The sequence below is a fragment of the Acipenser ruthenus genome, chromosome 11 (assembly GCF_902713425.1).
Source record: "Acipenser ruthenus chromosome 11, fAciRut3.2 maternal haplotype, whole genome shotgun sequence".
Taxonomy (NCBI): domain Eukaryota; kingdom Metazoa; phylum Chordata; class Actinopteri; order Acipenseriformes; family Acipenseridae; genus Acipenser; species Acipenser ruthenus.
Genome location: NC_081199.1, coordinates 29,987,811 through 30,015,371, shown reverse-complemented (window position 1 = coordinate 30,015,371; position 27,561 = coordinate 29,987,811). Strand labels below are relative to the sequence as shown.

Here is a 27,561-nt window from a genome sequence, read left to right as displayed (position 1 = left end):
AAAAATTAGTTTACTTTGACAGTGTTACACCTAACAAAATCTTTTCAAAATGCAATACACCTCCAACCCTGTTTCCCTAGCTTTTTCTGTTGTCAAATATATACATATATATAAATATATATAATAAATAAATAAATAAATAAAAATACTACAAAGCTACAAGATCATAAGACATTTTATGATGGGAATAAGCTATTCAGCCCATTAGAGCTTACAATTTCCCTATAAATTACGTCTTCTGTCTAGCAGCTACAAATATCACAAGGCATTATGTATTCCACACGTGAAATTTCTGGAATTTCAAACTAAAAATACAATTCTATAAAAAAAAGTTTTACTTTAAAACAAAATAAACAAGCCTCATGTCATCGTCACGGTTACTGTTGTCCAGTTTGGTGTTAAATGGGATATGTTCTAGACTGGCGCATGTGTTATTATGTGTGTGTGTGCACTGCGGTCATTACGTTTACTTTGGTAGTAATGTACTGTATTTCAGAGATAAAACTCATCAGGGAGCCGTGGATTAATGGGTTGCAGATAAATTAGGTTGTAGTCAAAAGTTTATGTACCCCAAATGTATAATTTCTAGAAATTTCTTGAAGACAAAGAATTTTAGGAAAAAAATATCTTTTGTAGCAAAAGTTTTGCTTTTGTGGATAAGGAAAAAAATGTCTACAATTATATAGTTCAAGCATTTTTTTTGCAAAACTCCATAAATGCTAATTCAGAAGTATTCATACCCTTTGATGCTATGATAGTATTCTCTACAAGGTGCTAGAAATTTCAATATGATAATGCAGAACCTAATTCTAGAAAAGTCTGGAAAATGCTGGATTGTAGGTGAACATTAGAGAGTATAAAAGGGTTAGACATAGGATGATTGCTGTCATTATCAATAAGTCAATATGGGACAGAGTAAAGAGCTACCTGAAAACCTTAGGCAGAAAATTATTTATTGTCATAAAGCTAAAGAAGGATACAAGAAGATTTCCAAGCATTTGAGTATCCCAATTTCAACTATTGTTTCTATTATCAAGAAGTACAAGACTCATGGTACTGTCGAGTATTGCATGGTGAAGGTCTCAATGATCGCAGGCCAAGGTAAAAGCCACTCTTAGGAAAATGTCACAAAGACAATCGCTTAAAGTTTGCAAAACAGCATTTGAATGATGGATATGAGTTCTGGTCAAAGGTTTTGTGGAGTGATGAAGCAAAAATTGAGCAATTTGGTCACACTGATAGTCGTTACGTTTGGTGAAATTCTGGTGAGGCATACCAAGAAAAGAATACCATGCCTACTGTCAAGCATGGTGGTGGTAATATCCTTCTATGGGACTGTTTTTCCACTAATGGCACAGGAAATTTAGTTCCAGTACATGGTAAAATAGATTCCATAGCATACCAAAACATATTGGCCAATCATCTGAAACCCTCCGCTACAAAACTTGGTTTAAAGTGCAACTGGACGTTCCAACACAACAACGATCCAAAGCACACATCAAAATCTACTTCAGAATGATTAAAGAAGAATAAAATCAACACCCAATTCCCCCATGTGAAAAAGTAATCGCCCCCTTAGACTCAATAACTGGTTACACCACCTTTAGCAGCAATAACTGCAACCAAAAGCTTCCTGTAGTTATTGATTAGTCTCTCACAGCGCCGTGGAGGAATTTTGGCCCACTCTTCCATGCAGAACTGCTTCAACTCAGGGACATTTTTAGGTTTTCGAGCATGAACTGCTCGTTTCAGGTCCTGCCACAACATCTCAATGGGATTTAGGTCTGGACTTTGACTAGGCCATTCCAAAACTTTAAATATCTTGTTCTTCAACCATTCTGATGTAGACTTGTTTGTGTGTTTCGGATCATTGTCTTGCTGCATGACCCAGCTGCGCTTCAGCTTCAGCTCATGGACGGATGGCCTGACATTCTCCTGTAGAATTCTCTTATACAGAGCAGAATTCATGGTTCCTTCAATGATGGCAAGGCGTCCAGGTCCTGATGCAGCAAAGCATCCCCAAACCATGACACTACCACCACCATGCTTGACCGTTGGTATGAGGTTCTTACTGTGGAATGCAGTGTTTGGTTTTTGCCAGACATAACGGGGCCCATGTCGGCCAAAAAGTTCCACTTTTGATTCATCTGTCCATAGAACATTGTTCCAGAACTCTTGAGGATCATCCAGGTGCTTTTTGGCAAACTTGAGACGAGGATTCAAGTTCTTAGTGAGCAATGGTTTCGGCCTTGCTACTCTGCCATGAATCACATTTTTGCCCAGTGTCTTTCTGATGGTGGAGTCATGAACACTGACCTTAGCCGAGGCAAGAGAAGCCTGCAGATCCCTGGATGTTGTTCTAGGGTTCTTTGTGACTTCCTGGACGATTTTACGCCTTGCTCTTGGAGAGATTTTGGCAGGATGGCCACTCCTGGGAACACTCACTACTGTTCCAAACTTTCTCCATTTGGACAATATGGCTCTGACTGTGGTTCGGTGGAGCCCCAGAGCCTTTAAATGGCTTTGTAACCCTTTCCAGACTGATAGGCATCAACAACTTTTTTCCAGAGGTCTTCAGGAATTTATTTTGTTCGTGGCACGATGTGCCTCTAGAACCTGTGTGCTGACACCTTCACTCTGATGGTAAGGGCCAAAGTAAGTCAGATTTATATTGGCCTGGTTCTTAAGCAAAGTGTTCAAACAGCTGACCCTAATTATCCCTTTAATTGGGTTAAGTTAACTGGGGGGCAATAACTTTTTCACACCTGAAGATTGCATGTTTGATTACCTTGCACACCAAACAAATGAAAGAAGCACCAAACTTTGGTACCATTTTTTCTCTCAGACTCCCTCTATATACTCCTACAACCCACAAAAAAATCTGACCAAATACAATGTGAAAAATGTGCGAAACTACAGAAAATCAGACGGGGCAAATACTTTTTCACGACACTGTGTGCGCATATATATATATATATATATATATATATATATATATATATATATATATATATATATATATATATATATATATATATAATTCACAATGGTAACAGAAAAGACCTAGGTTTTAAATGGCATTGAAAGTTAATAGTGGATAGCAATTAATGCTTTTCACCTGTAGCTCCGAAACAATTATGGGCTGCTGTAATGTCATATTTGCAGTATGTATTGCTGATTTTGCTCTATGTAAAACCCTTTTTTTTGTTTGTTTGTTTTTTTACAGTATAACACTAATTTGACTGTTAAATCCTTGTTTAATTGCTTCAAAACACATTGCTAGTGGTGTTGCAATAAATATATTGTAATAAGCAGTACATCCCAGTGTAGTGGTACCGCAAATATGGAAAACAAACTACAATATTTTAAAAACACTTATGATACGTAGCAGTATGGCAGTATGGTCATGCCTCCCATTTGCCCCACAATGCCATTTCACTTCCACTTGGGTCACAACACACTTAATGTTTAAGACTGTTGTCTTTTAAAACTAGGTTTCTGAGACCATTATAAATAGTGCTTCATGACACTTATAAGAATTAATGAAAATACCATTTTGCATTCTCAGTTAGAACATAGATAGCAAAGTCTCTTAACTACAACTACAACGCTATAAAGGTGTAGCACTTTCATTAGAAATTCCGCACTGGCAACGTGATTTTGTAGAAAGGTATGAAAGAAACAGGTAGTTGTGAGCCTGGTTGATGTGGCTTAGAGGAATTTAATTGACCATTAAATCCAATGCTTTATAAATGTATTTTCCTGCTTCTCTGAACGTGCCTTCAATTTTTAGGAACTAATTGTACCTCTCAGGTTACTTGAGCCTAGTTTAGAGTGACCAGGGAGAAGACAAAGTGACAAACATTTTTCAATCATTAATGGCTTAGTTTCCACTATTCTCTAATAAACACTAAATAGCTTTAATACAATTTAAATGTTAATCAAATACTTGGTTATTTTTCATTAATAGTTCATTAATACATAAGTTATAAGAATGGCAGCATTATTTAAAATAATCAGATGTAGGTCAGATTGATCTTTTCAGTGGTAGGCTAAATATAATGTTACTGTAAGTGTTCTGATTTTTGAGCTAGAGCTTGATATAGAAACAAAGGATGAAAGAACACAGAACTATTACAGCACATATATCTCAGGTCTCGCAGACCCTCATTAGCATTAATCTTACCTAATGTTACTTTTGGTAAGGTAGTCCGAGATTTAAGAGAAATAACTTAACTAACCAAGGTTGGAGGGTATCTAAAGATGGCAACTTCTAATGTATATAAATTAAAGCAACAGATGTTACACTTTGCACAATTATATGTCTCCTAGAAACAAATAATTGTAGAGTGCAGGTTCATTGGTAGAAAAAAAAAAAAATTGCAAAAACACAACCTGAATTACTGGCATTACCAGCAAGTCCTTGTGTCTCAACACTTTACTATAGTGCTGTTCTAGAAACACCTGAAACATGACTAAAGGTGCACATTGAGACATATAGATGGAATTAAATGTTCTAGGGAATGAGTTAAATGTACTAGGGAATTTGTTAATATTGTACTACATGTGCATTGAAGTTAAGCTATAGAAATGCCTTAAACATAAGCCAAAAATAGTTTGGGATATGGTGCTATTTAAACGTGCAAATGTATTTCAAATTTAATTTAACAATTTACTTTAACAATTTTAGAAAGGAAAAGAAAAAAAAATAGAAACCTGTTCCTATCCTGTTTTAAATAACTTTAGCATAACCGAGGCAGAAGTGTTAAAGGGGCTAGGCGCTCTTAAAATAAACAAATCCCCTGGGCCAGATGAGATCCTTCCAATAGTACTCAAAGTAATGAAAAGTTATTTACAAACCGCTAACCAAGATCATGCAATAGTCTCTTGACACAGGGGTTGTACCGACAGACTGGAGAATTGCAAACATAATACCGATCCACAAAAAGGGAAACAAAACCGAACCAGTTAACTACAGACCAATAAGCCTGACTTCTATTATATGTAAACTTATGGAAACTATAATAAGATCCAAAATGGAAAATTACATATATGGTAACAGTATCCTGGGAGACAGTCAGTATGGTTTTAGGAAAGGGAGATCGTGTCTAACTAACCTGCTTGATTTTTTTGAGGATGCAACATCGACAATGGATAATTGCAAAGCATATGACATGGTTTATTTAGATTTCCAGAAAGCTTTTGACAAAGTCCACATTCAGAACTGGGTAGACACATGGCAAATGACACTTAATAGAGAAAAGTGTAAGGTACTGCACGCAGGCAATAAAAATGTGCATTATAAATATCATATGGGAGATACTGAAATTGAAAAAGGAATCTATGAAAAACACCTAGGAGTTTATGTTGACTCAGAAATGTCTTCATCTAGACAATGTGGGGAAGCTGTAAAAAAAAGGCCAACAAGATGCTAAGATTTATTGTGAAAAGTGTTGAATTTAAATCGAGGGAAGTAATGTTAAAACCTTACAATGCATAAGTAAGACCTCATCTAGAATATTGTGTTCAGTTCTGGTAGCCTCGCTACAAAAAGGATATTGCTGCTCTAGAAAGAGTGCGACTAGAATTATTCCAGGTTTAAAAGGCATGTCATATGCAGTCAGGCTAAAATAATTGAATCTATTCCGTCTTAAACAAAGAAGACTGCAGCATTCAAAATTCTAAAAGGTATTGACAATGTTGACCCAGGGGACTTTTTCAACATGAAAAAAGAAACAAGGACCAGGGGTCACAAATGGAGATTAGATAAAGGGGCAGTCAGAACAGAAAATAGGAGGCAGTTTTTTACACAGAGAATTGTAAAGGTCTGGAACCAACTCCTCAGTAATGTTGTTGAAGCTGACACCATGGGATCCTTCAAGAAGCTGCTTGATGAGATTCTGGGATCAATAAGCTACTAACAACCAAACGAGCAAGATGGGCTGAATGGCCTCCTCTCATTTGTAAACGTTCTTGTGTTCTTATGTTCTTATTATAAATTCATTTATATAAAAAAAATGTTTTTAGTAAACCTACATCCCCCCCCCCCCCCCCCAACAAAAAAAAAAACAAAACACATTGAGTAAACTACAGTTGCTGTATATTCTATCTGGTAACAGTTTAAAAATATAAATACTGAATTTGTGTCAGTCTGGGCATACCAAACTCTACAGGCACAGGTGGAAAATATGGTATTAGACAACACGCAGGGCAACACATGGCACAACACAACATGGGGCAAAGAGCATGCAATCTGACCTGGCAACACATCATTTATTTGGACAGTTTTCAATAAACAGTATTAGTTTTGTTTGGAAACACGTTAAGCATTAAGAAGCATTTGGTTACAGTATATTAATGTCTTGAAACCGGTCTAACTGTATAAAAACAACACCCCCAAAATACAAAAATCAAGGAAACTATTCTAAAACATTAATGTTCTTTAAAAGTGCTTTAATGTAGTAGACAGTCTAACTAAATGAATCCTTACAGTTGAATTCTCCCAGTTTAAAATCACCAATTACTACTTTTTAACTGTATTATTTGGTAAGTCCAATCATTTTAATCTTTTATAAAAACTGATCATTTAAAAAAAAAAAAAAAAAAAAAAAATCATTAATAAAATTATAATATGAAAATGGCACCCCATGTACACACTGAGCACGATTAGTGCTGGGAGGAAGCTTGTATCCATCTGGAAGCAATAAACTTTTCTAGGAGACTGCACAGTTTTATTTAATCTTAGGACTTCTCACTGTGAATGAAATTAAGGGTTGTTCCGATCATGTCATTTTAAATCAGTCTCATAAATGCCAAGAACTGACAGTGACAACATAGTGAAACACAGTTTGACTTGCAATATCATATTCATTTTATTTTAAAACCATAATGAGGAAAGAAGCTTATTATATAGTTGCCTTCTATTTAAGAAATAACCAGTTTTCTATACACAGTCTATGTGATATCATGTATATTTTATCTGTAGTCAACAAGGAAAACCAGAAGTCTTCATTTTACCTGCACAGCAGATACCAAGGATAAAGGAGTTCTAGCCAAATTATCATTTTTTTAGTTTAATAAGTTTAATTATCCCCATATTAAAACACAAATACAGGAGAAACGGAACACATTCTGAGAACAATTTGCAAAGTGTTATTTTTGTAGTAATATTAAGTCAATCAAGTAAAATACTTGCAGGCTCCTTCTTTTAGGTAAATCCCCTTTTTACCTTTGAACCTTATATTTAGTGTTTTGCAGTTATGAAATAAGTAATTTTTTATAACAAACAAAGAACAGTGAATTCTGCACGTTATGTCATTTCACTGTCCACCCTGCATAGTGTCTTCTGAACATCATATTGCTCATACTTTTGTCTTGCAGAAGTAGTAAGTGAGAATAATTTACATTTATTTTCAGTAACACTTAAAAAATAAAAAATAGAGCTCAGATTTAAATTTTAACAGATATTTTTGCTTTGCTATTTACTTTGTCAGTTTCGCCTGTATAAAGCTGCACAATTGCTTTAAAAGGCCCTGCCAGTCAGGGTTTCAGAAGTTAATGAAGACTATATCCTGTGTCTTTACACCAATAGACTTTGCAGGTACCAGTCTATTTGAATAACAAAAAAAATAAATGCAAAAAAAAACATTAGAGTTTTTAAAGCTTTTAAACAAATCAAATTAAAACATGCAGATTTGACAGGCTTGCCACTATTTTGGATGAGAAAGACAAATACATTTCTAGAATTATGAATTATGGATTATGAAGAATGAGTATCAAAGGATTAAAGCCTGGAGCAGCCTGAGCTCTAAAACAGAGGGTGTTTGATGGTGGATTTTCTTTTTATATCCTAACAGAAGTGTGCTTTCAGAGTGGCGTTGTTAGGAAGCAAGTTAAAAGGATTGCTTTGTTTGGTTTTTTTGGACACAAGAAGAAAATCATGGTGTCCTGAAATCAGCCAATAAAAATGTGCTTTATGTATCTCTGTATTTCTGCTAAACAATAAAGAAAATAGAAAGGCTCACTCTCATTCTTTCATTTAACGTGTAAGGCATTGACCTGCCCCTTTACAGCATGCTATGGAAATTATTTCTGCTTAAACAGGTATAAAAACAACCTTTACTGTTCTAGCTCCTCCAGTGCTGCTTCTGTCTTTTCTTATGTTTTTGATTCACAATCAGAATTCCTTAACTTTACATTAGTGCCAACAACAGCCTGCACTCCGGTGCACCTATTCCCATAGACTGATTAGCTGACAATTTGCTCACATCTGTGCAAAGCATCAAGGGGCTATAGAGGTGGAAATGCTCCTGAATTGAAAGCATGTTTTTGAATGGCTCTAATACTGGTGTTTTTGTTTGGAACAGGAACAGACTGTCCATGCTTATGTTTTTCAAGCAGGCAATTACAGGAATTACATTATTTAATTCAGCAGGTTACAAAATACCAGAATATTTTGTTTTAAAAACTCAGATATTGCCTCCACACACACACACACTTCCCAATTAGCAAAAATGGAATTCCTATGCATCCCCCTGATTACAATACCTACCAAAATGGTCATATAGCAGTTGTCTTCCCGGTAAATAAATCTGCATACCTTACTTTTCATGTTTATTATGCATTTTGTTAAATAACAAGGTTTTTGGACCATAAGTGTATTAATCAAATTAATAACATGCTAAACTACTGTAAATTAGCTCTGACCACAGATCTTAACACTATTGAAATGATTACATCGTACTGTGCCTTGTTTAAAATCTATTCATGTTGCATTTCTGTGCAGCAGTCCTGGTGTGTTTTCATCCTGCTGGCTGTAAGCAGGTTAATGCAGTTATAAAGATTTAGGTAACAGGTTTGGTTTAAAATTAAAGTGTTCAAATATATTGCTGTCTGTATCCTACTGGTTTAGCACAGTGTGTGGCGTATTCAAACAGAATTTTATTATTCTTAATTGGTGAATTAGCTAAATAAGCAGATCCAAGTGCCAAGGATGAATATTCACAGTTCTGTAAAATGTTGCTAGGCCTAACATAAATCTGCATAGAGAAATGGTTGTCATTGAGTTTCATATATCAGACAGGCTTATTTTCCAGGCGGTATTTAAAAAGTGGACATGTGCAGAAACTGCGAACACAATTAGCGTCAAGCAGATAAATCCAACTCTAATCCTGTTTACGGTCTGCATCAGACAGATGTGCCAAGATTGATTTAGACAAGGCCACAGCTTACAGTACTGTTTTTTTTTTTTTTAAGTGCTCTAGATTATTTATTTTCTGTAAAAGCAATGTTAAATGAGTCTAAATGTGTGTTAATGTTTGTCCCACTGCAAACTGGTAGTTGTGTTCACCAAGTTAACACATGACAGTTTGTCCTCGCCCCTGTTCACAGAATGCCCATCAGAAGAGATTATATTTATTCCCTGTAATTAAATGGACAATTAAAAGAGTACAACAACAAGAAGAGGTTGTGAGTTGAATAAAAAGCATGATATCCAAGAGATGTATACCTAAAGCCCTTGCAGGAACAGATGGTGCCCAGTATCTTACTAAGTAATGGGAGAGGACAGTTAATGTTCTGAAACACAGAGTTACAGCCAACAGGCTCCTAATGAAGCAGTAGTTCTAAATGAGAAGATGCAGGCGTACTTAGAAATATGATTGTACATCTACTTAATGTTTATTGCATTCAGAAACATATTTAAATAGAGTTTAATTGTCAGACTTTACCAAATGGTAATAACGTACAGCTGGAAGTGAAAGTGGGAATGTAAAAGCACAGCACTACATACTGCTAATTATCTGTAGAGTTGATATGTAGCATGGTTCTGTAGCAAAGCAGACACAAATAATAATCCTGAACTTTTCCATCTTAAAAAAAAAAAAAAAAAAGATATATAATTAAAAGTCCATTTGGTTTAAGCCTGCACAAATGTTCCAACATTTCTAAAGCAATGTTAAGCCTTGCCTTGCCTTTAAATTCATAAAATAATGACTTGAGTTTCCATAATTTGGAAGTCATTTTCTTCATTTGTGCGGTTTAAGGTTATAGTTGAAGCCCAAAGAAAGAACAACACGTCTTAATTATATTTTGTACAGTATGCTGCTTCTTGTGACTGATCAGAAGCAGAAATCGGCAACTTGTTATATAACAGAAGGCTATTCATACTGTAAAAGAAAAAGAAAAGAATATGTTTGTTTCTGAAAAATAAACTGAATTGTCAACACTGTATCCCATATATGAAAATGAATCTGTATTAATTATTGTTTTCTTTTTCAAGGTGTTGGTCTAGCAACACTAGAAACTCAGAGTGGGGTTATCACAGCACTACCAAACACATTCCACTTGTGACAGATTCGAACAAGCCATTGGCTAGAATACTATAAAACCTAATCTAAGAAAAATAAAATAAATATTAACATATATCAAATACTGCAATTGTAATTAAATGATATACTTATGCAAATGCCTTTGCTTTTACTTTCTTGCTTATTCCATGCTTTTTGTCTTTCCCATGTAAACAGGAACATCCAAGGCAGGTATGCTGTTAAATAAAGATTATGTTGAATTGAAGGAGATTTTCGCTGTCAAGCTGAAACGTCGCCGTTCTGTGGGCCAGCAGAAAGGAGGGACTCTGCTAGGCATAACCCTCTTTCAGTGTGTGAAGAAAGGGAAAAAACTAAAGGACCATGCCATCCACCTCAGCAACATGAGTGAGGACCACTGTGAAGTTTGGCTCAGACACTTCAAAGATATATTAAATGGTAAGTCTGGGTTTAAAATAAGCATTACAAGTTATTATTTATATTTCTGTACTTTATATATGTTATCACACAATAATTATTTTGAAAAACAAAATTAATTGTGCCCATGTATTCATAAGTCATGTGTAAACAAAAAATTCTGTTTTGATTAACTAAATACAATGTCAATGGATTTCCTAAGAGGTTTTAGAATGTATTCCCATTGTTCAAATCTCTCAGTAACTTGAATAGGATCCACGGAATCTACAAACCACAATCAGTAGATCAAATATTAATGATATGTGATTTACTGCCCTTGGAGTGTGAATTATTACTCTTAAAGCAGCTGTAAATTGAAAATAATGTTCCCTTACCTCATGTCCATGGAGAATGACTTAGGTGCTGTGAAAAAAAATAATTTAATGAAATGTTACATTTTGAAATATTCTGAACATGAAAAAGTACATGGCTTTCATGAAGATGTAAAATGGCTCAATATGCAGTTTCTATTACTACAGTTGTACAAATAGTGTATGGTATGAACTTTAAACTTTATATCAAGTGTGATCATTCAAATGTTGAACAGTTGTTTATAATCTGATTAGGTTGCATTTTCCCTGACGTTTAATCCAATGACAATTCTTGTCCCCATCTAAATGCTGAAATCAGTTCATTGAGGTTTCCTTTATCACCTCTTATTGTTGGCACATTTTTTGCTTCACTGATTTGAACAGATAGAGGAGTCATTGCAAACAAATAACAGCTGCCAGGAACTGCTGTGTTAAAACATTAATATTTCAGGTTGTACTAGCTGTTCCCCTACACACAGTACAGTATACTTTAGAGTGTGGTGCATGGTACTGTATATAGTATATCAGCTGTCTAAATGATTGACTACATTTTTACATATTCAAAATCCTAGTTTAGTAAACTCTAGACCAGCCAGTTCTCTAGCCAGTTCCTTGCAATTTAGAGACAGTCTAGCTCTGCCTCTATGTCTATGTAAATATTTATTCTATATGCTTTGCTTACATTAATAATATAAATGTAATGTAACTTTAAACACTCAATCAAGACTACATAAAAGTGAAATTATTTCTGATAAAGACTAATCACTGAAGTGTATGACTGAATGATCTTTTGTACTATGAAAGATATTAGAGAAAAAGAAAATAGTATACATGTATGTATAATCTGCATCTGGTGTTTATTTCAAGGAAAAAAAGATACAGTTCAATTACTGATTTCAAATGCCAATGAATCACACACACAATAAAAAACAATTACAATATATTTTATCTAATTATCATTGGCAAAAAATGTACATGCACTTTGTACAGTTATGAAAAAAATAGTTAATAATTTACAATCTAAATTACCCTTATTTTACAGTTCTAAACAGTGGCAGCCCTGTGCCCGTAGCGAGTAAATCTAAAGTGCACATCATTGCTGTTTTAATTAAAAAAACAAAACAAACTGTTACATTACATCAGCATGATAACCAGAGCCAATAAAATATACTGCATCATCAGGAAATATGATAAAATGCTGACACTAAGACTATATTACAATTTGCAGTGTGGTATGGTCTTAATAAAGATCTATAATCCATATTAATCTCAGTATTAGCACACCCCTTAGGTTACCCCTTATTGCTATAGGTGTATGTAACTTCCCAGTGGTGAGCTTCGTTTGGACTAATAAATTACTGTTTTAAATAGTAGAGTAAAATATATATATTTGTGGTTTTACAGTGTTAAAACCAATACTCCAGTAAATCCTCCACAACTATTTTGTATTAAAGTGATTTAAGAAATACATTTGAGTTTAGAAATCCTATGAGTCTGATGAGGTACATGCAGTCTGGAGATTATGTTATTACATTGGTTAATCCTTTGAATTAGAGTTGTACATGCTAATACTCCATGATGTAACCTGTAACCTGTCACATTCATACTTAACTGAACTGCTTAACATTCACATCAAGTAAATAAAGGTGGTTCTCTATCTCTGTCCTATCTGTCTGTTGAGTATCATAGTTCCTGCAAAACCAGCAGAGCTCTGGATAGGTTCAAGACCAGACCAACCCTGTTCTTTAAGGATCAGATTAAGTGCCCTTTATGGTTTTTAGATTGCAATGGAAGGCTGTATCTGGCTTCGTAGTTGACATGAATATATTAACATGATCATTATTATATGCCTTGAAGGGGGATCAGGGATGTGACAGAGAAAATTGTTTGTTTGTTTTTTCTGATAAAAAAAATAAAATAATGAGGGTCTGATTCTATGCTTAGTAATATACCACTTCATAACACCATTTTTTTATTTGATTTAACTGGCAAACAGTAGTCACACATTTTGTCAATGTAGTTTCCTGAAGATAAATAAAAGTCCTAAAGCTGCCTTTTTCTTTGTAATGGTTTAAGACCACCTTCTTTTAGAAAAACCCCAAACAGTAGAAAAAATAATCTGTGGGTTTTGTGGTTGATTAATACTAGCACATGGTTTAGGTATAGTGGGTGGCACAAACCCACACTTCTTTTCAGCCTGCTTTTTTCTCATCATTATCTTTAAAAGCAGTTCCCAAGCAGTGATCAGCAGAGTCGTACAGGTATCTTGCAGTAAACTAGGTTCTCACATTATGACGCCTGGAAAAACATTGGCTGTGCCACATGCTAGGATGCATGACTGATCACCAAAATTACACCTTGATACCCTCTCACAATGGTAAATAAAAGATTGCTTTGTTTCTATAGGGGGATAATCTCTGTTGTTTTATACACTATTAAGTCACTGCTGCTGAATCATGCTCCCTAGAGGGATGCTCTGAGCTGGATTATAGAAGCTAAATCTCCCCTCACCTGTTACAGCAGTTATTTTTCCACTGCCTACATCTACCCTGCATATTCTTGACATCCACATGGTTCCAATGGAGCCTTACATTACTGAATATAATAGAGGGACTAGCCAGAAGACGTGTGGTACAAGGGTACATATTAAAAGGTCCTGCTAAGATGAATTCTGAATGAGGCAAGATGATACTACTCTTTGTTAAATCACACAGACAAAACATGTGATGCACTATGACACATGAGGTGAAAAAGCCCAGCTGAGCTAAACAGGGCCAAGATTAAACCTAGTATGTGGCCGTGTCAGAGCCATAATCAGCAAGTTTCCAGAGCCCCATTGACAATAGTGGCACCTGTGTAACGTGTATGTCAGCCTGTATCTGATATTCTCAGATGACAGTATGTAGATTGCCTTGGAGAGTTGCCCGAACTCTTCACTAGGATTATAAATTCAGCTTCTGTGTGGCAGGCCAATAATGCTCCTTCAGGGTTAGACCCAACGGCTTACTTACCATACAGCCTTTCTGGTAAATTCTACTTCTGGGAAATATAGCCTTCATTGGCATGCTTCCCAAAGCTTATATTCACAGTGAAAGGTTCTGATCCTTATTCTCATAAGATCTGTATCATTATAAAATATAATTACTTTATTTTATTTTATTTTTAGGTTAACCGCCTTAAATGTTTTTCGTGTGCACAGATTCATGTTTTTGAACCTCATTTACCTCGAAACGTTTCTGTGGAAACACTTTTTTTGGCAGAGGAAAAAAATATATTTTACAATTGTTAAATCCAAGATGCAGCATTTAGTAAGCTTGAGAGGAGTTGTGAGGTTTCTGTTGAATGTTTTGCAAATATAAAGAAAGTTACTATAGCAACATTTTAAAGGCACTTTTGATGATGTTGCTGTAGTAACATTTTGTAAGTGAGATCAATTGCTATTCCCATAACTACACTAAAATCTGTATTTCGACTGGTGTTCAGTTAACCACAACCTAAATGTTACAAAGGTCCATAATCATGGAAATGCTGTATGCTTTGTGATAATAAACTAATGTTGTCCATTAAATATTGACTCTTTTACTGTTGTTGTAAGAACATGTACATACATTTATTTTATGTTATATATAAAAAAGACTAACATACCTTGTAAACCTTAGGTATTGTTCTATTCAATTGGCAGATGTCATGAGGCTTACGTTATGTGAATGCTTCTTTAATTTTACAGACATTTTGTAATATCTGTAAAATACTGCCCAGAAGTTTTAATTTTTTTATTTTACACAAACATACACGTTTATAGTAATTATTAACAATGGGCAAATGACTACTTATTTAGCATCAGTCATTTCTGAATCTATTTAGGTGTGCTTGGTATGTTACTGAAGTCTATATATATAGTGGCTATAGAGCTAAAGTAAGAGCCCTACATCTGGACTGGTGGATTAAAATATCAGTATCAAAGTCATTCATCCAAAACTTTAAACACTCAATCATAAAATGAAATGTGTCTTTCTATAAAACAAAAATACATTTGTTATGAGAATAAATCTTTAGGATTTTAAGCGAGTGCAAAAAAATGGTATATAAAAAAAAAAGAAATCTCCATTCATTTATATGCACTGGGAAAAAGTTGGTATTCTGGATAGTTGTTGTGCTTGATTATTATCCAGAATATAACTGGATTTTAATGTAGCATTCACGTCCTCAGAATGCAGTAGGTAGTATAGGAGATTATATTCAGAAGACCAAACCCATGTAGATGTGTTATGTAAGATACTCAATTGAATTTCACACAGAATACAAGGCTGGTTGGTAATGGGATGTTTGCCGCTCATTTAGGCTGTAATTGATTATTTTTATGTTGATTGGGATTCTAAATGTGATCATTTTAACAGGATCTATTTCATACTGACAATTTACACACATAAAAACAATGCAACACGATTACACTTTTACTTGTAAAAGCCCACTATCCTACTTAAATCACCAGGATGTTAGATGTATTGTGTGTAAGCACTTGTATATTCTGGAAACTTAGTACCCTGTATACTCATGTAATATAGCAAATGTTGCCTATATACATGTTTAACTTATTAAAAAAAAAAAAAAAAAAGTTGCGTCATGCAAATGTTGTCGCAACTTAATCTCTTAGCATTACTTTTTATAGTATAATAAATACTATACACCCACACAGAGATTTCTTATGACAGATGCTTTACTGCTAAAGTGAGTGCATTATGTTACACATTAACAGAGGCTAGTTTTGCATTAACATGTACCCATAGTTACATTTCCTTATTGTCTTCTGTACACTTTTATTGTTGTGGACAGCGTTCATATTGAATGCGTTCATATTGCAGATGAGACGCTTTACAAAATAAATAGGAGAACTTGTCTTATTATTTTGTAATCAACAAGTATACAGGTGTAGCAGCAAGTGTAAAACTAGCACAGATGTGAGTCTGAAAGTGGAGTCTCTGCTAGCCTGGCAGCCTTTGTTTCCTAAGCACTCAGATTAACCCTCTGTCTTCATGGTTCACTAGCTATCTGATAGATCAAGTTTAAACTGGCACATATTAGCACATTCGTTACCATTAGAGGAACAGTTGGTCATTCTTTGTAACCCGTTGACTAAAGGGGGGAATCTGGCTGTAGAATAGAAAGTAAACAGTCACTTCAGGACCCAAAGTCAAGTTATACACATCACATGAAATTAAACGTTCCTTTTTTTACCAAGAAAGAAAATGAGTGTTTATTGTGCATCCACTTGTGAGGGATACTGAATAAGCTACGAAGCGCTGATCCCGATTAAAGACCCCTCACTTGAAGTGAAGTGCAGTTTGGCAGATGCAGGTCTAGAAATCTAGGCAGTGCCATTATGATATCACTTTTTGCTGAATATTCCCTGAAGGCACAACTCATTTCTGTCTGTCGTGCAAAGATTTTCAATCATGGTCCTCAATGCCATTACACAAGCACAATACATATGTTTCACGGATAGAATATTATATCATAAGACACCACATCAACTCTGTGAGCACTGTCAGTAGCAGGCAACACTGTACCAGTTCAGCCCTCCTGTTACTATGAGACACTCTTGTATATTTTATATCTAAAAAAACACTCAGTTTGTCTGGAACTTTACTATTGTGCATGTTTTTTTTTTCTTCTTTCTTTTAATTTATCTTCATACCAGCATAAAAAAGAAGCTGTTTGCACACAAAATGCAGTACTTTTTAACATAATGAGTTGGGCATCATCTGTTTGGGGTTCCGCTGCATTAGTCTGACCAGCAAAAACAGGATTGATACCCAATTTACAAAACAATTTGCGACATAAAAAAATGGGTAATGTTTGTTTATACTAATAAATTATATTAGCACAAACCCTGTTTTATTGTTTTAAAACAGCCAGACAATGCCACTGCCTCCAGCCTAACTAAATTATTTAGCATTTGTCAAAAAAATAAGTACTGTACCAGTAAGTGTAAAGTTAAGCACTGTAGCTTAATGTAACATTTGGCTATTTATTCAAAATAATTAAACACCAGCTTGCAACACAGGTATTTTTGGAACAATAACATCAAAAGTATTTGTTTTTTACTTTGTATGTATATTTCTTGCAGCCCACATATTTGTCATAGGCATTCTTTACTGTTCGTATAAGATTTAATCGTTACTATACCCTTTGTCCTATCTACCAGATCATTCTCAGTGCCTCTGCTTGAGGGGACAGTGCTGGAGTAGCTTTTAGCCCCCCTACAGCTAATGCTTGCTAATGCCTGTTTCTGATCTACAGCCAGATGTACTTGTTGGCAGAGGATCTAAGAAAATGTCTCAGTTTTCTCCTCTTTCTAGAGGAAAATCACTAATAGTATCATTGAAGAAAGAGACACTCTGCCATTTGTGTTCCAGACTGGACACTTGATCTATTTCTAGTGTGTCTTTCTAGTCCCTGTTTTATTGGAAACATTGGGATGAGAACTCATATATGACCTTGAACCTTTCCATGAAGAGGTCAGGGTCCCACAAACATCCACTTACTGGCCTCAGCAAATGCTTCAACATTATATTTTCTATATAGTACACATACAAAGTCTCTGTAATCAACAACATCCGACCCACTATATAAAGTAAGTGGAAAGCAAGCCTCTACATTACTGGAGAAGGCACTAGTTTGTCTGATTGATGTTTTTATCAATTTGCCTTTGCAATGTATGTTTGATTGTTTTTGAAATCATGGTTAAAAAACAATATTGCGTCTGGCATGACGAGGGCAATAATTTTGCTTTAGTTTATTGTAAGTTTTAACCAACATTTGTTATTATTTTTTTTCTGCCTTAAACCTGTATTTGCCAGCTTCTAAAAACTAGACACCTTGAAGAGAATTTAAGAAAAGATGAAGGTAAAATATTAAAAATAACCCAGATATTTAGTGTATTTTTACTGACATGGGTCGCAGCTGTGTTTAATTTTAAAACATTTTATCAACCCCCTTATTTTTAGATGAAAAAAAATAAATAAATATTCCTTTCCCTTGGGACTGTTGAATATAATGACCGATTTCATAAGTAAAACAAATGGTTGTTAACCACAGTGTTCCTGTAAAAGGCTTTCATTTCACAAGGCAGGGCATAGACAGATTTATTTACATCTCAGGATGACACCAAGCTAGCCTAATGATCCTCCAGAGCAAAATGTAGGTTCTGAATAGGCCGACAATGACTACCATAATGAGGGGATACCCCCTCTAATTTGGAGACAAGAGGAGTTGTCAGTATCCCAGTGCCATAAAGGTTTCTTCTTTGCTAATGACATCAAATCATTTACAGTGCAGTCCGATTATCTTTCTGTTCTGAATCTTGACCATCCCAAGATTTAAAAAAAAAAAGTTAAATAGTTTTACTAACATGATATGGTTTGGTTTTAAGGCTTAAGTAGGCAGATGGGATTTTTTTTGTCATTATTGAATGTGTATCATTTAGCCTTGATTTATTGGAAATATGAGCATGATGAATAGTCCATTAAAACAAAAAGCAAAGTTTATAACTGCTACAGGCCTTAGGGGAGTGTTTGTTGCTTTCATTGATGCACCATAGTAATTTAGGTTTTCAAATGAAAATGTGGATTGCATAATTCTGAAACAATTGTTACATTAAGTTGAAATAACCTGTTGTAATTATGTGTTTATTGTGTATAAAAGGTTGTGCTTTTGCTTTTAATGTCATCTTTCATCACACACATAATTAAAAAAGTGTACAATGGAGAATAATATGTTATGTTTTCATTAAGTAATATATCTGTTTTCTGTTAGTAAAACAAAAACAGATGTAGAAATAGGCTTTGCCTCATTATTCATGTTCATTTTGCTTGGATCCACAATTTAATCTAGAATTCAAGAGGATGATGATTCATAATGGGTACTTTGAAGTTATTTAATCATTTTTCTATTTGTCTTCCTTACACTTTTGCTTCCTGACCCTAACTAACAGCAGTGAAACCCCTTTGCACCTGCTCCTGCTGTGGCCTAAGTATTAGGCAGCCTATGAATGGAGAAAATTGTAGTATCAAATCTCAGCACCAACTGTGCAGCCAGCACTATTGTTAAATCCCTGCTGAGAGGCGTTCCCCCTTGTAAGTTCCCCAGAGACTTTCCTGTTTTCCCCTGGTTCCTGCTTACTTCTGAACCTCAGACCTTCTCCTCAGCTCAGTTCACTGGATGTTGTGAGGTCGACAAGGCTGTACTGACTCTGTACACTTATCGCTTGACTCATTAGCAGGTCACAGTTGCACTGGCACAAGGGTCATTTAGGTGTCAGATTCAAATAATGAGAAAGTTCAAATGGGAATTAATGGTAAATGGATTATTACACTGCACTTTTTCACCAGCTGAACAAAAAGCGCCTCAATAACCCCAACGGAAGTGAACATTGAATCATCTTCCACAATGAACCTGACTGATTGTTACATTTTAAACACCAGCATTTTAAATTGCAGAAGCCAATTAATTAAACAAATATATAATTATTAGGTAAAGGATGGTATAGAGTGGCAAGAAAATAAAACAGACTTTGGGGCCTCTTTATTCAAAACACTTCTTAAATCTTGGCAGTAATTCAAGTTTTGTAAACAAGTGCTGTGGATCTGACCTTTTCCACTGGGTGAAACTAAATCCCATCATTGTGAAGCGGAGAGTCATTTTTTTCTGCAAGTGGTACGGATAAAAGATGAATTCATGAAGAAATAAAATAAGTATGCGGTAAGGGTTCTGTAACCTCTATAAACAGCTGTGTTAATGCAAACAAACTTGTTAAATGTAATGTGCATGGTATGGTGAACAACATTAAACCGATGAAAAACCAGACATGGTTTAGAACCCCATGGAACTGAATATGAAATTCCGTTTTTTTCTTTTTTTTTTCTTCTTTTTTTTAGGATTTCGGAACAGACCAAAGTCCTTGAAAGTGTTTGTGAATCCAAACAGCCACAGAAAAGAAGCAAATCAGATCTACAGTGAGCAGATTGCACCTCTGTTTAAACTTGCAGACATCAAGACTGCCACCACTAGTAAGTTACTCTAAGCATGTACGCTCGAGATTCAATTCAGGTTAATGTCTAGGTAATTTTAGTTTAGATATATGGAAATTAACAGAATTGTATTACCCTTATGTATGTTGTCTTTAGTAAGATGATACATTATCTCTAATGTGTATTTTACCCTAAGGCTGTATACAATAAAATGGCTTGGCATTAAAGTTCTAGCATTTAGAAAGTAATTTTCTCCGCCATTCGTGAAATTTAATATTTTATTGTTGCCTAATCCCTTTGTAGCTTGACTAAACACATCAGGGAAAAAAAACTACTTGCTGGTAATTTTTAAAATGCATTTCTGTTCTATAATTGAATCGTTTTAAACTACGCAATTTCGCACTCTAGCTAAGCTTTGTAAATGTCAGCTTCAATCGCAGTCGTTTTATGCTGTCAATTGGAATTGAGCTGCATGGAAAATAACTTATTTTCTTTCTACATGCTTTAATATCAGATTTCCAAATTCAATGTTTAGCCACCAAAAGCTGGTGATTCTTGGTATGTGGTGGGCATATGCGTTTGAGGTACATCATCATTGGACGTTACACCCCCATCATGAAACCTAACCCAAAGGGAGAGGCTTGCTCCATCTGTTCTGTGTAAGGGTGCTACAGACAATTCGCAGTGGGCTGTGTCTTTAAGGAGTAAAATAGATGCCACAGTTCTAAGGCTAATGAACTTTGGTACCTGATTCCAAAAGCCATTTAAACACTAATTTCTAATAAACCAGTCCCTCCCGAGGACAGGATGGATGTTCCAATCATAAGGCTCTCATTTCAGTTCAGGGTTTCTACAAATTACATCAACTTTGATGAATTGTTGACAATGAGTTTATACATTTTGGCAGATTTAGATTACTAATAGTTGAAGGAATTCACACATTATTGAATCCTCTGAGAAATGCATTGTCATTACCATAACAGCCTTTAACGCAACAATAAATCAAACGAGGTAATGCAAATCTTTAGGTTACCATATCAGTTCATCCTCAAAGTTATGTTTTCCACATTGAAGGTAAAACAGCAGAACAAATGGGTTTATGGTTTTATCTGCATTATAAATACACATATCCAGAGTATATGCTTTTGTCCATAGAGTTACAATGTTAGCTGGGCAATAAATTAGTTAATTACAGTAGTGGTCATTATTTTAACTGATTTAATGCATGCTTTAATGTTGTCAATAACTGCAATTTTAGATGAGTCTCCAGTATTTGAGTTATTTTGAGGTTAGCAAATACTCCCCCTACAGGTGAACAGAATGAATTGCCTGTACATTATAATAGCACATTTTGCTTAGCTATAGCTATTTCATATACAAGTAAATTATTGTTTATATTATTTTTTATAGTACATAAGATTTCCTCACACATTAAAAGGTAAATGTGAGAAAACATCAGAAAGCGTTAGCATAAATTAATTTTGAATGGACTTGATTTAGCACTGTGTGAAGCGAATGGAATGCAAGATGTAGAATGTAAAAGAAAATAAAATCTAATAGTGTTTTACAATAGAGGATTCAGAGTTAGCTTTTTTATTACTAAAATCATTCTGGTGATATAGCACTGTTTAACAAACCTTCAAATAAATAACTGTTTTCCTACCCGTTTCATTAATAGCGTGGTGGTTAATCTTTTGTAAATATGCTCTGTAAAGTTTAAACTGTGTTGATTTAATATATATTTGTGTGCCTGTCCTTCAGTTCATTTAAAAATAAATAAAAAACACACTGGTACCCGGGACAGACAAGCATGAAAGATGAATGTAATCTTGCAGATAATGATGCACATTCTTACACAAAAAATCCATCTGCAAGTGTCATGTCAGTCAGCAGAAAGCTTTGATGGGTGGGTGCAGCTGGGCTGTCTCTTCTGGAAGAGCTGCCCTAGAAAATGCTAAATGTGGTTATGATGCTTAGTCCCATCTGCAGCATGCCAGCTCATCCCATCTTTACTGGCATTTACAATGCCATGCAGGGCATAAACAGCAGCCGAGACAGGAATGCAGAGTGACAGATTCAGACCCTCTAGAGGCTGCCGACTCTGGTGTGTAGACGTGCCACCCTCCCTCCTGCATCCTTCACTTTTGTCACTGGTATTTGGCAGTGTTTCATGTGTCTAAATAACTGCAACCTTTTTAATTATTCCCATCCAATATCCACTCTTAGCTATTGTTTCTGCTGATCATGCAGTCACAATCCATTTGATCTTCAGGGTCAAGTTAGGATGACTTAAAATTGAGGCCTGCAAACAAAACAGTTGAGTGTGTGTGTGCGTGTCTGTAAGCAAGAGCACTAATTTTAAATTATAAGCCAACTAAATGTGGGTTACAATACAACCAAGTAATTAACATAATTGAGTGCATTTCTGACCTTGTTTTCCTTAAATGAGGGGAAACACTCAATTCACAAAGCAGGCGTTTGTACTAATTCTTTTTCTTGATTAAAAAGGCAAACATTCATGTATAGATCCTGCTTCATGGCCTGTACCATATGCTTGTTTAAACTGTAGGTCCAGCATACGTTTCAAGGTGCTGAAGTTTCTGTTTAATAATACTGTCTATATTTTTTGCAGTTACAGAGTATAAAGGACATGCACTTTCAGCTCTTAAAGAATGCGATCTGAAAGAATTTGATGGGTAGGTTGAGAGCTACGTCTTTTTTCTCTAGATTGCTAATGTATTTTAGTTGAATTTATACCATATTCCTTTAATATTGCTAAACTTAATTCACAGATATACCAGTTACACAACATATACTGTTACTCACCTGATCATTAAAAACATGCAAAATCGCTTTTTATACAGCTTACATTTTATATTTCCGATGTTAAGATTATAAACCATTGGGCCATATTAATACAGTTCGGATTAATACGAATCACAAGGTGTAATTCTATTAAATGCATAATAAATGTAGCAAACTAGCTAAAGCTACAAAATAAAAAGTGACTAATAATAATGCTTTGATCAAAATATTGAAGTGTTTGCCACAGCAGTACATTTTCAGACAAAAAAAAAAAAATCTCTTCTATGACCACAGCAGGTGGGACTTTAATTACCTATTTTGGAAGCAATGATAAAGCACCTTCTTCCAAAGGACTGCTGGTATTAGGGTTTTATGCCATGATATAGCTCCCAAGTGTCTGCATTAGAGTCAGAATGAGCTCTTTTTAAATATTTCCTGCCCTTGTTTACGGTGGGTTGCTGTGACACCATCAAGTCCAGTGGTGATGCTCGCATTAAAACGCAACCTGCCCTCCTCTAATGCAAGGTCTGGGGGTTAAGGCTGGCTGCTGGCATGTGTATAGCATAGTCTTTGATTAAAAAGGAGGCACTGATTGCAGTTGTGAATGTTAAGAAACAAAGGGCAGAAAGTCCTTCAAATAACGATCGCATATTAAAACAGATTAAATACCTGAGAATGAGACAAAGTACAGAATCCTGTGATATGTGTTTTGATATCTGCTGCTTTTATAATGTGAGACTAAATGTATTTGTAATGTTTAGTATGAAAGATGTAAATGGGTTGCGTGTGGCTGCTGTCCCCAGGACCCCCTTGTAAACGAGATGTGACGCTCAAAGGTTACTGTAAAGCCATAAATATTTGCAACCAAAATATTTGGCGAATCACACCCATAAAAAACATCCATCTTTCTCCAAGAGCACGCTGGAGAAATGTCTCTCCTGCAGCTCTACAGAGCGCTCTGTGTCACTCACTCCTGCTCAGTGCTCTTTGCTATCACCCTCTGGTAGGGAGGTGGCTGCGTCCTCACCCTATGGCGCTGTGCCAAGGGAAACCACACAATGCACCCGAGAAAGTAGCCCACGCAGGAAGCCGTCTTCACGGTCTTACTCATCTTCCTCTGCCTCTCCTTCTCCTCCCCCGAAGAAGAAAAAGAGTCGCCATTCCAAGCGATCGCCGGACTCGGAGCAGGTGGAAAAGCTCTGGGCAGCTGTTTCCCACCAAGGAATGGTGCTTGCAGAGTTACTGCGTGAACGTTCGGCGCCGGCTGCCCCACCTGTCCCTCTAGGGCACCAGGGGGCTACGAGCGCAGATTGGCAACAGGAGGACATGCTGTCCCAGCACCTCTGATGAGGGGGGCGAAAAGAGCTGCCGTTCCCGTCTGAGGACATGGAGTCAGACCGCACATCCCCTGCGGTTAAGCTGTACTTGTCGGCAGAGCTTCTACCGCTAATCAAGAAGGCCACAGCAATCTTGCAAATGCCCTGGCATCTTTGATGCCGCAATATACTAATTTAAATATTTGTTGTGTATTCTTAGCGAGATCTCCAGCATTGCAATAGTCGTGCGACATTGTGCAAATAAATAGCGGGAGCTGAATTGCTGTTTGCTGCAGCAGAGTCCGCCCAAAGGATAACTTCTATACAGCAATGATGCAAGAATCAAAATAACATTGTTTTTGTAAAATGTAAACGTCACCTGTACAATGCATTCTGTTCCATCTTCATTTTACCTATATTTTTATATATATATATATATATATATATATATATATATATATATATATATATATATATATATATTTATATGAAAGACAGCTTAATCCCATCAGATTCTATAGTGGGGGCCCCACCTTCACCCCCAAAAAGCTTTTCAATCATACAGCAGCTAAACTGGACATGTTTGTCTGACATAAGGGGGTGTCTGGTTTAAAAACAATACAATAAAATCGCTCACACATACATTTATAACACTCAAAGCAGTTTAAATTTAAATAACACTAACATGTGTTTTGCGTAGGCTACACACTACATTATGTAAAAATGTAAATCTATACAGTAGGCCTACAGTACAGTAGTAAAATCAAATGAATACCTAGTGCACTTTCTTTTTACCTTAGCCTGTAGGCTACCGGTAACAAAATATATCATGCTGCTGCGTTGTACACATTGCAGCAGCATGACTTTAGTGAAAATTAGGTACTTGGGTGTTTGTCTCAAAAATGTATTGAGCACAACTGACAACACACGAGAAAAAGTGGGAAATGCCAGCAACAATTGCTTTCAAAAGTTCTTAACAAACTGATGAAATTGTAAGTGTCGCAATTGCTGGCAGCTTTAGTACATCTCATTATAATATTTGAGGACACTATCTCCACCCCATTTTTGTAAATTTATGCAGGAATGCCCATAATTGTATATTAATCTAAGGTTGAACTACAAAGAAAAACTGCTGCTGCAAAGCATTCCCTAAAAAGTCGCTAATAGCATTGCTCTTATTTAGTACATTTCACCCTAGACTTCCGACTCGTTTGCAACTGGTTTTCAACTATTGCGACAGGTGCAACACTTTAGTACATCTACCCCTGAGTGTATAAATTGATTTCTAAATTGACACTAAACTGTTGGCTTTTTAGTTTGTAGCCAAAGCTCTTGTTCATCCTCTGACAGGTTTTAGCAAAAGCTACTTAACAAACAATGCCCTCTTTATGTAGTCTGCAAAAAAGATAAACTTTAAAGCAGTCTGTTCTAAGTTAAAATGTGTCAACACAGATTTATTTTAACTGACATAATGATATTGACATAACAAATAAATATGTTTCTTTGCTGCAACTATACCTTTTTTTCTTCTAAAAGTTCAACTAATTTGCCTGTTTATAAAATTGCATTATGGTACCACAGCTTGTTATTATCTTTATTTGTTAATAATTGCGACAAAGGCCTTACCCACTAATAACATGTGTGAACTAGGAAGAATGTTAAAGAGGTGGCACCACTGCTTTGATAGCAAGTAATGCAGTTGCACATTAATGTTAATTATCAGCATCTTAAATTAAGACCTCGTATTTCGACATGATTTGTACTGTCCTCAGAAATCTTGATGATATATGGGAAATTAGCATTATTTTATGTCTTCGGCTCTTGTTAGTGGAATGGTTTGTGAGTTACGGAACATTAGCAGAAGCAGAATGAGAATGATATGCTTCCAGACATCACTGAAACATGATGCTCAGCCTGTGTAGGTCACACACAAGCTACACACTTCACATTTCTCTTACTTATCAACCCATTTACTGTACTCTCCTGTTATACCATTGATTACAGTAGATTCTGTAGCTGTAGAAATAAAACATAAGAGTAACCTTGAGACACATCACACACTAGAGCCACACTGATATGTAAAGGTATAGCCAGACTGTAACAATATGCAATATATTTTAATTAATTTAGAAAATTAAAAAGTAAATAAATAAATAAGGAATATGATGGCTATCAACTTATAATGGCCACCATGCATGTCCATTCTGATAAGAGTGTACACAATTATTTATTTCCCCAAGCAAACTGTAAACTAGATGTAAATAATATACAATATACTAATCTAATTGAAACATTAAAATATATGACAGTCAGTTTAGGGAAGGAGCCATGTAAACATGGAAAATCACAAACTAACAATGAGAATGGGGCCAGCTGTAGTTGCTGTATTAGGCACCCAATCATGTATAGTTATGTTACTATAGTGTAAATCTCTTTTAATATTAATGAATTGCAAGCTGGCTTTGCGGCAGTGAATTATGCTAATATAATCATTCTAGAGTTGGACCCTTCAAGAGTAGGTCATTTTTTTCTTCCAAAATACAAAATCCATATTAGGTTGTTTCTTGCCTTAATCTGAGAGCCAAACACTATAGCTAATCCAGTAGTGAGCTAGTTGTTAAAAATGATTTCGAAAATTGCTTGCCTTTTTTTTGCCATTGTTAAACTTTAAGCTGATTAGTGTGGTATGGTACATACAGCCAAAACAAGAAGTCTTACTGGATCATAATGATGATTGATATGCTTTATTTTCTATAAAGGATGTATCTACATGAGTATCTGTAAAGTTGAAGTCAATGTACCTGGTCCATTCTATACTGATGTACTAATATATAAATTAATAAATCCAACTAGACGTGTTTCAAACCAAAACAAACTTTTATTCAGTCTATAGGGGTAGTTCAAAAATTGCCTTGTTTAGGTTTTGTGATTTTATGTTTTCACAAGGATTCTGTTAAGTGGCTAAGCAAATTGAATTCACCTCAGGAGCCCTAACCAATTTTTTTTTTTTTTTCAATTAATCCTAACCTAAGGTGCTATACTCCCTGACCACTTAATTAGGACCACAAACTAAACTGGGTCTGCTGATTCCCTTGGAGGGATGAATATCATATATACATAAACATTGTTGCTGATCAAGTATTCCCGCTCAATGTGAAATGTCTACCCTGACTGATAGGGCACCTGTCGAAAGATAATGCTCCCATTAACTGCACTTTTATTGTGATTGGCTTGAGACACAAGAGACACTTCAGTCATCTTCCTTGGCCAGCATAATCCCTTGATCTCAATCCAATTGAGCATATGTGGGAATAATGTT

The 27,561-nt window shown here is 35.4% G+C and overlaps 1 protein-coding gene across 2 annotated transcripts in view; it reads left to right on the top strand.

The window, feature by feature from the left end:
• LOC117426881 (ceramide kinase-like protein) overlaps positions 1-27,561 on the top strand; it is a 50,830-nt gene that overhangs the window by 7,535 nt on the left and 15,734 nt on the right. For both annotated transcript variants that reach the window (XM_034045040.3, XM_034045039.3), the window contains exons 2-4: positions 10,524-10,763; positions 20,029-20,160; positions 22,754-22,817. In XM_034045040.3, the coding sequence (XP_033900931.3) occupies positions 10,524-10,763; positions 20,029-20,160; positions 22,754-22,817 (436 nt within the window). The remainder of the gene's footprint in view (positions 1-10,523; positions 10,764-20,028; positions 20,161-22,753; positions 22,818-27,561) is intronic.